Here is a 15,703-nt window from a genome sequence, read left to right as displayed (position 1 = left end):
GAGAGCATGGCAAGACGATATCTCGGATTTGACAGATGATGACTGGGCCGAAGCCATAGCCAACCCCCGGAGTGCTGCGGTGTCTACACGCTACCGCCTCATTCAATTCAAGTACATACACCGGGCCTATTACACTCGATTCTGACTTTGGAAAACGGGGGTAATTCAGCCACCTACCTGTTTGAGATGTGAAAGGGAAGAGAGTACATTTTTACACACGGTCTGGCGTGTCTCTCTTTAGCAGCCGTTCTGGAGGAGGGTGGCTTCTTGCCTTAGTGACATACTTTCCTGGGAACTCCCGCTAGATCCGAGACTTTTCCTTTTACACCGCACGGGATCAGGGGTAACAAATAAAAACAACATTTCCTTTTTTTGGCTCTTACCATTGCCAAACGCGACATAGCCCAGCTGTGGAAGGGGGTCCAATGGAAGGCTAAGCTAGATAGATGTATGGGTGCGGAGATCGCAGTGTTTCTGGCCAGTGATGCCCCCAGAAGCATAGAAAGATATGGACTCTTTGGGTGACATACCGAGGGATAGACCTTCCCCCCCCCCTCCCATCTTTAGACCCCTGATAGAACTTATCACTCACACCAATGTTTGATACACGTTATATTTCGCATCATGTGACTGTCTGCCTTAGCTTATATGTAACTTTTACGAAAGCACGGGGATCTAGGAATGTCTGCACTGTGTTTGTATTGTTTTGCCTGCAGTTCCTGCAGGAGTTACAATTGTTTAAATACTATGGTACTCCTGATTCATCTTGTTTCCTACAGGTACTGGTTGGGCTATGAGCCATATTGCATCAGGAAAACCAAATAAAATTTATTTTTAAAAAATCACACTCCGGTACAGGCCGGTTCTTTATTCCATGTTACAATCACAGTCTTGTACATGTTGGTTCTTTATTCCATGTTGCAATCAGTCTCTGGTACAGGTAGGTTTTTTAGGTCTCGCTGAGCCCAGCGCATGCGCTGGCTCGGAGAGACATTTTGTATGTGCGCTTTTTTAAGTGCTGCTTGCTGGCCTAGCGCTTGCGTGCATGTGAGCGTGCACGCGCGCAGCCACAATGCGCTAGGCCAGCCAGCAGCACTCAGGAGAGCGTCATCGCGATCACTTTCGCTTTCACAGCGATCGGGATGATGTTATAATCACTGCACCCGCGCTTTACTTTTAACATTAAAAGTAAAGCGTGGGTGCCGCGATCATACCAAAAGTAAAGTAATAGAAACATCTATTTCTTTACTTTTGGTATAATCGCGGCACCCGCGCTTTACTTTCAACGTTAAAAGTAAAGCGGGGGTGCCGCGATTATACCAAAAGTAAAGAAATAGATATTTTTTCTATTACTTTACATTTGGTATAATCGCGGCTCCCGCGCTTTACTTTTAATGTTAAAAGTAAAGCGCGGGTGCCGCGGCTGCCTGGTTGTTTAATTGTATCTGCTCCCCCACCCTGTAGATGCCAGCTGCCATTGTCTGAGAGGAAACTCATGTCACAAAACACTCTTTAAAAAGATGCCTCCCAGGTTCTTAATGGAACAGTCTTCTTGTTACTCTGTTTACAATGTAAGCATATCAGGCTGCATTTTTACCTCTTTGTTCTCCGCCGATTAGGTATTTCTCTGCATTTGGATGCTGCAATGGAGTTCTATGACATTAACCTGGAAGATTATATTTATTGAACATTCAGGGGATACAAATGAGACCTCTGTTAGGCTTCCTTTCTGCAGATCTGAGTACGAACTTGCAATTTAATACACGCTAGGATGCTGTTTGCATGGAAGAAAACTTTGCAAAAAGGAGGTATGTGCCGAAAACGAAACGGGGAATTATTATTATTATGCAGAACCATGACTACAGATATGTAACCTTTTCTTCACATGCTCTGCATACCCCTGCATTTAGCGTTGGGTACGGATGTTTGCAACTTCTTTGAGAAGGTCGAGTCACAAGAGCAGCAGTGACCATACCCATGGTCCACAATGCACCGGCACAGAGGCTCCTCCTCAGATTGTTTTCAGCTCAGCAGGCAAGGGAATCATGCGCAGGCCCCCTCCTCTCTCCCCTCCCCCTGCGGCTTTTTACTTTCAGGGCGAGGGTTCTTCTGGAAAGGTAGTGTTATGCGTGTTTTTTTTTTAATTTACCAAAACTATGAAAACAGGCTTTCTGTATGTAGTCAACTATGCCCTCTGCCATTGTTAAACATCACTTTGATCTGCGCCTCTTCTCCTCACTTCCTCTTCTGCCACGCTGCAGTTTCAATCACGCTGCGCTTTAATCTGCGCCTCGCTGTGACAATAGCTTCTTTCTTTGCCTTTACCTTCTCTGCTACGCACGCAGCGCGGCGCAGCTGCAATTACCATTCAATTCCATGTGCGCCTCAGAGACAGTTGCTCCGGTGTCTTAGCTAGTGAGCGCCCACTCGTAAAACAAGAGCACTCACAAGCAGAAAACGGTATCCTGCATTAGCTAACGCTCTATGTGGCAGCATGCACTTGCCTCTCTTCACGCCTCTACTTTCACTTTGATCTGCGCCTCACAGTGGCAGCTGCTTCAGATTTTGCCTTCACTTTCTCCCCCTGTGAATATAGTCTACAATATGCGCTCTTCCGTCTCCGTCCACAGCAACGCTGCCTCACTTTAATGCGCTGACACTTTCTCCACGGTGCATATCACGTTTGGGTTCCTCCCGCGTTCAGCTACGCTGCCCTTCCAAAATTTCCTTTAATTTACTGCTTGTTACAGTTGCCGGGGGCACTTTTTCATAATTAGGATTACCTAATAAATCAGTCGCGTCAAAGAGTGAATCAATTGGAGGTTAAAGCGCGCTCACAGCCGCGGAGCTCCTGGTAACAGCCAGGGGTAGCGTGAGGGGGCTCCTGCGGGGAGGCGTCATGTTGAGCTGGCCCCCTGCTCCTCAGCGCATTTCACCCCCCATTTCCCCCCAACTCACTCATCTCCACTAGTTTGCTGATCTGGCAAACTGCAGCTTGCTTTCCTTGCCGTCAGGCATCTCAAAATCCACCAAATGTGTACTTTGAGAGCTGAAGCAGGGGGTTAATATATTCCTGAATTTCTGGTGATTTGAGAAGCATTTCACACGTTCTGCTGTTCAATCACCCATCGCTTGCATTTACCCAGACCTTAATTTTGTGAAAGTTTCACGAACTAGGGCAAAGGTGACCGCTGTACTCAGCAAACAGCATTTACTGCCCAACCCTTCTTTCTTTTACGTAAAGTAAATTTTTTAAAAACGACCACAAAGCACTGATCTTTACTTGCGGTTAGACCCTTGTACAGCTGCCGGACAATGAGCCTGTCTTGCTTGTCTCATACTAATTGAGTAAGGAGGTATGGACTGGTGGGTACTGTACATAGCGCACTTTAGACTCAGTAAGCCCGGTTTAAAATCCCCAACTACCATTAACCAACCTGTGTGATCCTCGTCAAGTTATTATGTTTGCCGACCGGCACCTACGTTCTAATAGTTGTGAAAACCCGGCAGTGCCTCTAGTCAAGGCGGGTCAGTCATTCACGCGTTCCAGTTGTTCGAATGCATTACACCTCCATGTCCCAAGTTTGGCGCTGCAAAGGCAACAGAACGGCCTTTCCTGTGAGGCACTAATCCCTCTAAATGAGTAATGTGCTGGCCTGTTATTCCACCACAGAAGGCAGTTTACATAAGTCAGTAATTTCCAGCCCTGCATGCAGCCTGCACTTAGCAAGTTCACCCTCAATGCTGAACCACCTGCATATGCCAAATTAGTTGCTTTATAATATTAACAATATTTTTTCCTAAACTGCATTCTTGTGCGCGTGGTTTTGCGCGTGGATTGCTTCTGATTGAAACCATGAATGTTGCTCTGGTATATTTCTCTCCAACTCCCCCTTCCTCTCTCAAACTTTACCAGTGCCTGCTGCACTTAACCTCGGGGAGCTGGGAAAAGTGGCAGATACAATGAGTGGCATTGAGCTCTCAAAAGTGGGCTCCAAGGGCACAAGCAGTGCAGGTAAATGCCCGGGGCATAAAAGGCCTGGCAAGCCTCATTTTACCATCTTCACCTATCGCCCACATATCTCTCAAAAAAGCAGCAGTATTCCTGTTCACTTCGTTAGTTTTAAAAACCTTGCCGACAATTAACTTCACGAAGTTGGATACTTCAGAATAACAGGAACAAGAAGAGAAGAAAAAAAAATCAATGTCTGGTGTTGACTGCCAGCCTCGTCTTTGTCAATGCGTTTTTTGTAATGGATTTAGCAAACATTTTCTAGGCACTGCTGGGCCCTTATTAACATATTTAAAAAATGGCTGAAGGCAAGATGCAGTCTTAAAAAGCCCACATTGCTTTAGTGGTCCACAGCACCGAAGTGCAGATATGCTTCTAGTGGAAGAGCAGAACTACATCACCCAGGAGAAGTTAGTCACTGGGTCAAGTGGGATGACCCACTGTCCCATGCTGTAGTTTGCGGACGGTAAGATATGAATGACGAACCAATGGATGAAGAGGATTGGCTGAAAGTCCCAGTAAGTACAACCACTGAATATATCATTTTAGTAAACTAAAAATGCCTTGGAAAAGATGCCATCCCAAGAAAGTGATCAAGGTAAGCATCAAAAATGAAGAGTTTTTTTCAGGGTACATCTCTCCTTTTGTTCATATTGTGTGAAGTCCACAAACATAGTAACTTTAAGGGCATAAGATGTAAATTTGTGAACTCTGCACAACTTACCTAGGAGAAAATCTAGATCACACAGACTAATGGCAAAAAACTGTTATAATAGACTAACCAAAGCGCATGTCATCAACACACCCTACACACCCTACATTAATTGGATTCAATGCAGTCAAAATATAAGCTACGAAGTTTGTAGATATGAACCACCAAATTATCTGTGACTCCAACCTTGACGCTTTCACCTTTAATTAGGGAGCCCTAAAAGCTTGGATGAGCAGGTCTCAACCGGCTTAGCACTTACCATTCTAGCAAGTAACCAACTGATTAACAATTTATCCCCGGCAAAAGCATTGGCATAGCCAATCGGTCTCGTCTTTGGGACCTTATAAGTGTTTAGCCATGTAACACTTGATGTTGTTGCACCAAGGATATTGTGCTGGATAACTAAACACTTATAAGGTCCCAAAGGCGAGACCTATTGGCTATGCCAATGCTTGTTATTCCATGTTACAATCACACTCTGATACAGGTCAGTTATTTATTCCATGTTACAATTGCAATCTGGTACAGCTGTGTTCTTTATTTCATAATGAAATCCCAATCTGGTACAGGTATGTTCTTTATTCCATGATACAATCACAGTCTGGTAGATGTGTTTTTTTTTATTCCATGTTACAATCAGACTCTGGTACAGGTAGGTTCTTTATTCCATGTTAGTCACTCTCTGGTACAGGTCGGTTCTTTATTCCATGTTACAATCACAATCTAGTACAGGTATGTTCTTTATTCCATGTTACAATCACAATCTGGTACACGTGGGCTCTTTATTCTAAGGTTACAATCCGACTCTGCTACAGGTAGGTTCTTTATTCCATGATACAATCCCAATCTGGTACAGGTAGGTTCTTTACTCCATATGATGTAGGTTCTTTATTCCATGTTAGTCACACACTAGAAGTGAACTCTCACTCTTTTAGGTGCTTTCCGGGGGTACTTTTATTGTATTTAAAATGATTTTTTGCACTAATTGTTTGATGTTAGATGCAGTGCAAGCACAAGGAGATAATGGTCGGTGCGCTGAAGCTTTTCAGACACTCTCCCCCAGTCACAGATCTGGGTTGAATCCATCATCGTTCTTTAGCTCACTTCGCCACCTTAGTTTAGACCCAGCTATATACAAATCAGTCTTGACCGTGTGCCTCATGGAAACAGTCCAGCCCGAACTGCCAAGCCAGGTCTTCCGTGAACCGGAAACAAGCATCCTGGGACCGGATTCAGGGTAGCACCCCTCATCAGCCAGGCTAGCTTGAATCCACTGGCAAAATGAGCATGGGGTCCACGTCTGGGCATACCCTGCCAACTTGGGGCGAACAACGCAAACACAAGGTGATGATGGACGGAGCGCTGAAACTTTTCAGACCCGTGCTCTCCATGCTACTGGAGTAAAGCTAGCCTGGCTGATGAGGTGCGAAGCCCCGAAACCAGTCCCAAGATGCTTGGTTCCTTTCCAGGGAGGACCTGCTCTGGCAGTTCGGGCTAGACTGTTCCCATGGGGAACAGGGTCAAGAATGATTTGCATATGGCTGGCTTAAAACTGGAATGGCATGGGAGACAAAAAATAGATGGATTTGGGCCCGGATCTCTGTACTGGGGTGAATGTTTGACATTGATCAACATTCTGTCCAGACTTACCTGGGCATTGTTGCTTCGATTTAGTGCTCTAGGGTGTGTTGGAGATTGGGACTCCCTGGCCGTGTGCAGTGTCAGTTCGCCTCAATAGCACTTGAGTGGACGCCATCTTTATTGGCAGTCTATCTTTTTTTTGTCACTTAGAACTCTGTCTCTATTTAATGAAGAACGATGCGCAGCAGACACGCTCCTAAGGCAAGCCCACCTGCGCCTGGCAGGGGAAAGGGGCTAGAAACCCTCATCCTTCGCAGGTGAATTGGACACATTATACTTCAAAGGAATGGAAGGTCCTTATGTTGAAGTGTGCTCTCATTCCCTGAACCCAATGTCACTGCCAAGTAGGTGCTCATATTGTAATTATTCATTTAAATGTACCCCCGCCATGATACTCCAGGAAGCTCATGGCGGCAGGAATTTACCAAACTTTGCAGCTTCCATTCAGTCCACACAGGAATGGTGAATGTTTCTAGTAAACAGTCGGTCTCTCCCTAAAAATAAGTTTGAAATATCACTCTACTGGGAGAACAAAGTCCAGACGCCCTCTTCTTAACGGAAACGTGGCTACGGCAGGACAGCTAGTCAGATATTGCATTAGCTCTCCCACCTGGCTACGCAATCACAAAAATGACCGATCTGGGAAGAAATGGGGTAGGCAAAGCTATTATTTTCAAAGAGCACTTTCAGTGTAAATCATATCATATCCCATCACCATTACAGGCTGCCAAAGTCTTTAATGTTTTCATGAAAACTTTCCCCCATGTTCACCTTCTCAGGTATGCCTCTATACCACCCTCCAGGGCCTGCAGCCCAATTTGTACAGGAATGGCCTGGAACTGCAACAGCTCATAGTCTTGCTTCATCCACCTTCACAGTACTAGGGTACTCAAATATTCACCTGAAGGATAATCTGTGCACGTCGGCTAACAATCTTATACAAGATCTTTTAGCACTACAATTCAAACAGTTGGTGATCCATCCTACGCACTCCAAGGGCCATCTCCTGAATCCTATATTTTCAAATCTTAAATCTATACAGACATCCACTCTCTGGCCAATATTTGGTCGGATTATCTGTTGATACAATTCACCATCCTAAAAATAAAATCACCTAATGTTGATAAAGCGTTTGGAAGACCTTCAAGGCAGTGGTCCAAATTGGATATTTTTATCTGGCAAGCAAAGTTGAGTAGGTCCACTCATAGGACCGATGAGGAAATTGGTGCATCCTATCCTATCTTAAGGGATTGGATAGACTCTACGGTGGAAAGCCTGGACCCGATAAGTACCGTTAGATCTTCTTGCACCAAAACAAGGGCCAGTTGGTTCTCGCCCGGGTTAAGGGATCTTCAGAAGGAATGTAAAAAACAAGAAAGGAAATGGCGGCACCGTTATGATGATGAAAATAAAAAAATTGTATAAGATATCAATAAAAAAGTATGGAAAATGAAGTTGTCAAATTACGCGAGTTTGCTGACTAGATTAGCCAGGCAAAATACCCTGCCAAAGAAATGTATATGTATGTCAACACATTTTTTAACCCAGATGTTGCAGGAATAGGTGCCCCTCCTTCCAAGGAGTGCTGCAAACATCTGGTGAATTATTTTCTGGGTAAAATCAAGTTTGATTCTTTGGGAGAGACATCGGACTTCCCAAATATATCAAAAGCTGGCGATCTGGTACTGGTAGTTTCTTTATTCCATATTACAGTCATGATCTGGTACATATAGGTTGTTTATTTCATGTTACAATCGCATTCTGGTACATATAGGTTTATTGTTCCATGTTACAATCACAATTCGGTACAGGTAGGTTCTTTATTCCATGTTACAACCACACTCTGGTAACTTCTCTCGAGGCTCCATCCTCCCATCAACTGTCCAAAACCTGCCTATCTAGAATCTGCTTACACAGGCTGACATTCCATGACATCATCACATTCTCTAGGCCACACTAACCCATCGTGCATCAGTTTACCTACCCCAAGAATGCAAGCATGCAAGACACAATGCATCTCTCACAGTGTATCCTGAGGGAGGCATCTCTCACATTCTCTCTGCTCAGGGTTTAAGCCGTATCATTGATTCTTATGTTGGGGAGGATGTGTCTCACATTGTCTCTCTTGAAGGGCGATGACATCTCCCACGCGGTCTCTCTTGAAGCACATGCCTATTGTGGTAAATTACTTGTAAGCTTTTCTTCACTGTGCTCTGATGGAATGTTGCATGACATCATGGAATGCCTGGGTACCTCTCTAGGGCAGATTGTCAGTTGGTGTACTCAGGCTGAGCTGAAAGGAGCTTGCTCCTGGTGGGGCTATCCTTGTACTATCTTACTTCCTCCTGTTATCCTGACCACCTGTGATGGAACCAAGCTACCATTAAAGAAGTATCTTACATGAACTGATGGACTCTGTATCTTCTTTACAACATTTTGGCGACGATTTTGAACCTACGTGTGCAACAAGGAGAAAGAGTCAACTAAGGAACTAAAGGACTAGTCACTTAAGACTTTAAGGATTTTAAGGACTTTCAAAACGTCAATTGAAAGTTGGAGGTAACGCCCTGCCAGCCCCACCAGTGTCCTGTACCATCTGGACAGCCTGCAGCCTGGGCGTTTGTTTTTGGGGAGCTTGATGTCACCTGTAAGACTTCAACAATGAACAGTCTCTCTGGCAACAAGCCTGCTCAGTTCTCTTGTTTTATTTGAGCACTTAGCCTGCCTAGAAGTGTCGTCATTTGTCTGCATTCTCGGTGTATAAGGGAAAGGAAGAGAGACTTCTTGTGTCATTTTGAGCACCTTGCAGCGAGCAACCTTTATTCAACTGGTGAGGAAATCGGCTGTTTCTGTGTTTGGCTGGTGTGACGGAGGGCTACATGCAGCTCAAGCCTTTGGATCGGTGACTGTGCCTTAGGTACGTTCTGCTTAACTGCTTGCTGAGGTATGATTTGGGCCCAAGCAGACTTACAATGTCGGGGTGCCTCTGTGAGCAGATCAGCAAGCTGGGTTTGTTTGGCTCAACGGACTGCTGCGAGTCTCGTGTAATGCAAAGCAGAGCCTTTTTGAACTCATTGACTTTCGTCAAGCTGCGTGTGTCTCCTTGGCTTTACTGTAATACCATTGCTGAGGTGAGACAGTTGGTTCTTTGCCGTTCGCCATGCTGTGCGCATTTTTGAAAATATTTTCATATTCGCCGCGAGCACCAGCATGGGCGCTCTTACCTCCGTCACAAACCCCTGAAGTTCTTCCGACATTACCGCAGCTGCTCTTGGACGCTCTCCAGTGCATGCGTGCCATGAGCCACCCGGCCCAACGTTAAAAACGTGCCGCCATTTTGTGGTTAGCCGTGGTTCATAGTTTCAATTGGTGCAAGCCCTCAGATTGCCAACCACGTACTCCATGTGTGTTCTTGCGTGGCAACAGCAGCGACGACACGGCATCGCAGGAGGTCTTTGTGACTTTCTTTCATTTGCCGGGAGTCCTTGTTTGCTTCGCAACTGGTGGTGCTTCGCTACGATGATGCTTGGTGGAGTCTTCACATGGTGCTACAGCCCTTCATCTTATCCATTAAGGTGAACTCGTTATTTTTCTGGGCATGGGTGAGACATCGCCCACCAGGTCTCCGTCGATATAAACTGTGGTTAGGAACTACTCCACCCAGATTCATTCTTGTTAATGTGCGCGCCTTCATTGCCCTAGAATGTAGTTTATATTTATACCATGCAGATTATTATTTTTTTTTTGTTGCATTTGTGCTTATGTATCTTAACGAAATGCTGTGTTACTCTCTTGGTGGAAGTTCTGGGGGCGCTCAATGCCGTTTTTTTCGGGTTTTTTTCTAGGGTGACGTTTATCCTTTAGTGTATGCTTTCTATGAGGCTACCAGTTAAACCTTCTCTAGTGTACCCTGGTATGGGGAGGTTGTACCATGCCATGGGGAGGTCTGTTGTTCTATTGGTGTTTTGTCCATTCTGTGTTCCCTACTTACGGGAAGCTGTGTTGTTTTCTACAGTGATTAATTTGTAGTGTACCCAGCTCTTTGGGGTAGTGGTGGGGGTAGTCAATGCTTCCAATTTGGTGCTACTTTTCCAGGGCAAGTACCCTGTGTTTTTCTCAATTTTCTGGGGGTGGTTATGTGTTTCCAGGGTGTGTATCCTTCAGTGTACTCTACCTAGGGGTGGTTGTGTGTTTTTTTTCCCCAGGGTGAGTATCCTGTGGTGTACCCTATCAATGAAGAACAATGCGCAGCGGACGCGCTCCTAAGGCAAGCCCACCTGCACCTGGCAGGGGAAAGGGGCTAGAAACCCTCATCCTTCGCAGGTGAATTGGACACATTATACTTCAAAGGAATTGAAGGTCCTTATGTTGATATCCAAGGAAGTGTGCTCTCATTCCCTGAACCCAATGTCACTGCCAAGTAAGTGCTCATATTGTAATTATTCATTTAAATGTACCCCGCCATGATACTCCAGGAAGCTCATGGCGGAAGGAATTTACCAAACTTTGCAGCTTCCATTCAGTCCACACAGGAATGGTGAATGTTTCTAGTAAACAGTCAGTCTCTCCCTAAAAATAAGTTTGAAATATCACTCTACTGGGAGAACAAAGTCCAGACGCCCTCTTCTTAACGTGAACGTGGCTACGGCAGGACAGCTAGTCAGATATTGCATTAGCTCTTCCACCTGGCTACGCAATCACAAAAATGACCGATCTGGGAAGAAATGGGGTAGGCAAAGCTATTATTTTCAAAGAGCACTTTCAGTGTAAATCATATCCCATCACCATTACAGGCTACCAAAGTCTTTTGTGTTTTCATGAAAACTTTCCCCCATATTCACCTTCTCAGGTATGCCTCTATACCACCCTCCAGGGCCTGCCCCTTCTCAGGCATGCCTCTATACCACCCTCCAGGGCCTGTCCCTTCTCAGGCATGCCTCTATACCACCCTCCAGGGCCTGCCCCTTCTCAGGTATGCCTCTATACCACCCTCCAGGGCCTGCCCCTTCTCAGGTATGCCTCTATACCACCCTCCAGGGTCTGCCCCTTCTCAGGTATGCCTCTATACCACCCTCCAGGGCCTGCCATTTCTCAGGTATGCCTCTATACCACCCTCCAGGGCCTGCCCCATCTCAAGTATGCCTCTATACCACCCTCCAGGGCCTGCCCCTTCTCAGGCATGCCTCTATACCACCCTCCAGGGCCTGCTCCTTCTCAGGCATGCCTCTATACCACCCTCCAGGGCTTGCAGCCCAATTTGTACAGGAATGGCCTGGAACTGTAGCAGCTCATAGTCTTGCATCATCCACCTTCACAGTACTAGGGGACTTACATATTCACCTGAAGGATAATCTGTGCACGTCGGCTAACAATCTTATACAAGATCTTTTAGGACTACATTTCAAACAGTAGGTGATCCATCCTACGCACTCCAAGGGCCATCTCCTGAATCCTATATTTTCAAATCTTAAATCTATGCAGACATTCACTCTCTGGCCAATATTATGGTCGGATTATCTGTTGATACAATTCAACATCCTAAAAATGAAATCACCTAATGTTGATAAAGCGTTTGGAAGACCTTCAAGGCAGTAGTCTAAATTGGACATTTTAATCTGGCAAGCAACGTTGAGTAGGCCCACTCATAGGACGGATTAGGAAGTTGGTGCATCCTATCTTATTTTAAGGGATTGGATAGACTCTACGGTGGAAAGCCTGGACCCAATAAGTGCCGTTAGATCTTCCAGCACCAAAACAAGGGCCAGTTGGTTCTCGCCCGGGTTAAGGGATTTTAAGAAGGAATGTAAAAAACAAGAAAGGAAATGGAGGCACCATTATTATGATGAAAATAAAAAGTTGTATAAGATATCAATAAAAATGTACGGAAAATGAAGTGCCAAATTGAGTGACTTTGCCGACGAGATTAGCCAGGCAAAATACCCTGCCAAAGAAATGTATATGTATGTCAACACATTTTTGAACCCAGATGTTGCAGGAATAGGTGCCCCTCCTTCCAAGGAGTGCTGCAAACATCTGGTGAATTATTTTCTGGGTAAAATCAAGTTTGATTCTTTGGGAGAGACATCGGACTCCCCAAATATATCAAAAGCTGGCGATCTGGTACTGGTAGTTTCTATATTCCATATTACAATTATGATCTGGTACATATAGGTTGTTTATTCCATGTTACAATCGCATTCTGGTACATATAGGTTTATTGTTCCATGTTACAATCACAATTCGGTACAGGTAGGTTCTTTATTCCATGTTACAACCACACTCTGGTAACTTCTCTCGAGGCTCCATCCTCCCATCAACTGTCCAAAACCTGCCTATCTAGAATCTGCTTACACAGGCTGACATTCCATGACATCATCACATTCTCTAGGCCACTCTAACCCATCGTGCATCAGTTTACCTACACCAAGAATGCAAGCATGCAAGACACAATGCATCTCTCAGTGTATCCTGAGGGAGGCATCTCTCACATTCTCTCTGCTCAGGGTTTAAGCCGTATCATTGATTATTATGTTGGGGAGGATGTGTCTCACATTGTCTCTCTTGAAGGGCGATGACATCTCCCACGCGGTCTCTCTTGAAGCACATGCCTATCTCTCACTCTTTCCCTCCTGAAGAGAAGTCCATCTTCCACATTGTGTTTTGTGAGGGGAATGAGTCCTTCTCTCACATTGTCTCCATTGGATGGGTGTGCACATCTTTCACTTTGTTTGTCTTTGAATTTCTGGACTAAGCCTGACGTGCTGTGCTCAATATCCGCTCCACCAATGAACGTCTGTGGTGTGACTCAAACAGCAGATACTGCTCAATATTGTAAATTGCCCTTTGCAGACTTAATTATTTGTGATTTCTTTCTTTAACAGGCCCTCTCATTGCCAGTACTGTCTTTTCATTGACAACGAAAGAAACACAACTGCTCCATCCTATGGACAACGATGAGTCCGAGAGAAGAGACAGTGTCAGCTCCCCAAGTAAGCAAGCGGTGCTTTAGCCAGGATATGAGAGAGATGGCCTTGTCCATATGGGACACTTGTGCTCTTTAGACAAGGCACTGCTAACCGATCACAGCAGTGACCACACACTCACGGAGGCACACATAAGGTGTATCCTCACTAGACAAGGTACTGCTTACCGATCACAGCAGTGACCACACACTCATGGAGGCACACATAAGGTGTATCCTCACTAGACAAGGCACTGCTTACCGATCACAGCAGTGACCACACACTCATGGAGGCACACATAAGGTGTATCCTCACTAGACAAGGCACTGCTTACCGATCACAGCAGTGACCACACACTCATGGAGGCACACATAAGGTGTATCCTCACTAGACAAGGCACTGCTTACCGATCACAGCAGTGACCACACACTCATGGAGGCACACATAAGGTGTATCCTCACTAGACAAGGCACTGCTTACCGATCACAGCAGGGACCACACACTCATGGAGGCACACATAAGGTGTATCCTCACTAGACAAGGCACTGCTTACCGATCACAGCAGTGACCACACTCATGGAGGAACACAAGGTGTATCCTTACTAGACAAGGCACTACTTACCGATCACAGCAGTGACCACACACTCATGGAGGCACACATAAGGTGTATCCTCACTAGACAAGGCACTGCTTACCGATCTCAGCAGGGACCACACACTCATGGAGGCACACATAAGGTGTATCCTCACTAGACAAGGCACTGCTTACCGATCACAGCAGGGACCACACACTCATGGAGGCACACATAAGGTGTATCCTCACTAGACAAGGCACTGCTTACCGATCACAGCAGTGACCACACACTCATGGAGGCACACATAAGGTGTATCCTCACTAGACAAGGCACTGCTTACCGATCACAGCAGTGACCACACACTCATGGAGGCACACATAAGGTGTATCCTCACTAGACAAGGCACTGCTTACCGATCACAGCAGTGACCACACACTCATGGAGGCACACATAAGGTGTATCCTCACTAGACAAGGTACTGCTTACCGATCACAGCAGGGACCACACACTCATGGAGGCACACATAAGGTGTATCCTCACTAGACAAGGCACTGCTTACCGATCACAGCAGGGACCACACACTCATGGAGGCACACATAAGGTGTATCCTCACTAGACAAGGCACTGCTTACCGATCACAGCAGTGACCACACACTCATGGAGGCACACATAAGGTGTATCCTCACTAGACAAGGCACTGCTTACCGATCACAGCAGTGACCACACACTCATGGAGGCACACATAAGGTGTATCCTCACTAGACAAGGCACTGCTTACCGATCACAGCAGTGACCACACACTCATGGAGGCACACATAAGGTGTATCCTCACTAGACAAGGCACTGCTTACCGATCACAGCAGTGACCACACACTCATGGAGGCACACATAAGGTGTATTCTCACTAGACAAGGCACTGCTTACCGATCACAGCAGGGACCACACACTCATGGAGGCACACATAAGGTGTATCCTCACTAGACAAGGCACTGCTTACCGATCACAGCAGTGACCACACACTCATGGAGGCACACATAAGGTGTATCCTCACTAGACAAGGCACTGCTTACCGATCACAGCAGTGACCACACACTCATGGAGGCACACATAAGGTGTATCCTCACTAGACAAGGCACTGCTTACCGATCACAGCAGTGACCACACACTCATGGAGGCACACATAAGGTGTATCCTCACTAGACAAGGCACTGCTTACCGATCACAGCAGTGACCACACACTCATGGAGGCACACATAAGGTGTATCCTCACTAGACAAGGCACTGCTTACCGATCACAGCAGTGACCACACACTCACGGAGGCACACATAAGGTGTATCCTCACTAGACAAGGCACTGCTTACCGATCACAGCAGTGACCACACACTCACGGAGGCACACATAAGGTGTATCCTCACTAGACAAGGTACTGCTTACCGATCACAGCAGTGACCACACACTCACGGAGGCACACATAAGGTGTATCCTCACTAGACAAGGCACTGCTTACCGATCACAGCAGTGACCACACACTCATGGAGGCACACATAAGGTGTATCCTCACTAGACAAGGCACTGCTTACCGATCACAGCAGGGACCACACACTCATGGAGGCACACATAAGGTGTATCCTCACTAGACAAGGCACTGCTTACCGATCACAGCAGGGACCACACACTCATGGAGGCACACATAAGGTGTATCCTCACTAGACAAGGCACTGCTTACCGATCACAGCAGGGACCACACACTCATGGAGGCACACATAAGGTGCTTGTCCTCCTTAGACAAGGCACTGCTTAC

The 15,703-nt window shown here is 46.0% G+C and overlaps 1 protein-coding gene across 2 annotated transcripts in view; it reads left to right on the top strand.

The window, feature by feature from the left end:
- Positions 1-15,703, top strand: part of LOC146869036 (uncharacterized) — a 65,178-nt gene that overhangs the window by 22,796 nt on the left and 26,679 nt on the right. For both annotated transcript variants that reach the window (XM_085614835.1, XM_085612043.1), the window contains exon 3: positions 13,247-13,354. In XM_085614835.1, the coding sequence (XP_085470961.1) occupies positions 13,247-13,354 (108 nt within the window). The remainder of the gene's footprint in view (positions 1-13,246; positions 13,355-15,703) is intronic.

The sequence above is a fragment of the Triturus cristatus genome, chromosome 1_1 (assembly GCF_964204655.1).
Source record: "Triturus cristatus chromosome 1_1, aTriCri1.1, whole genome shotgun sequence".
NCBI lineage: Eukaryota > Metazoa > Chordata > Amphibia > Caudata > Salamandridae > Triturus > Triturus cristatus.
The sequence above is the reverse complement of the archived record's forward strand: the minus strand, read 5'-3'. Positions and strand labels throughout refer to the sequence as shown.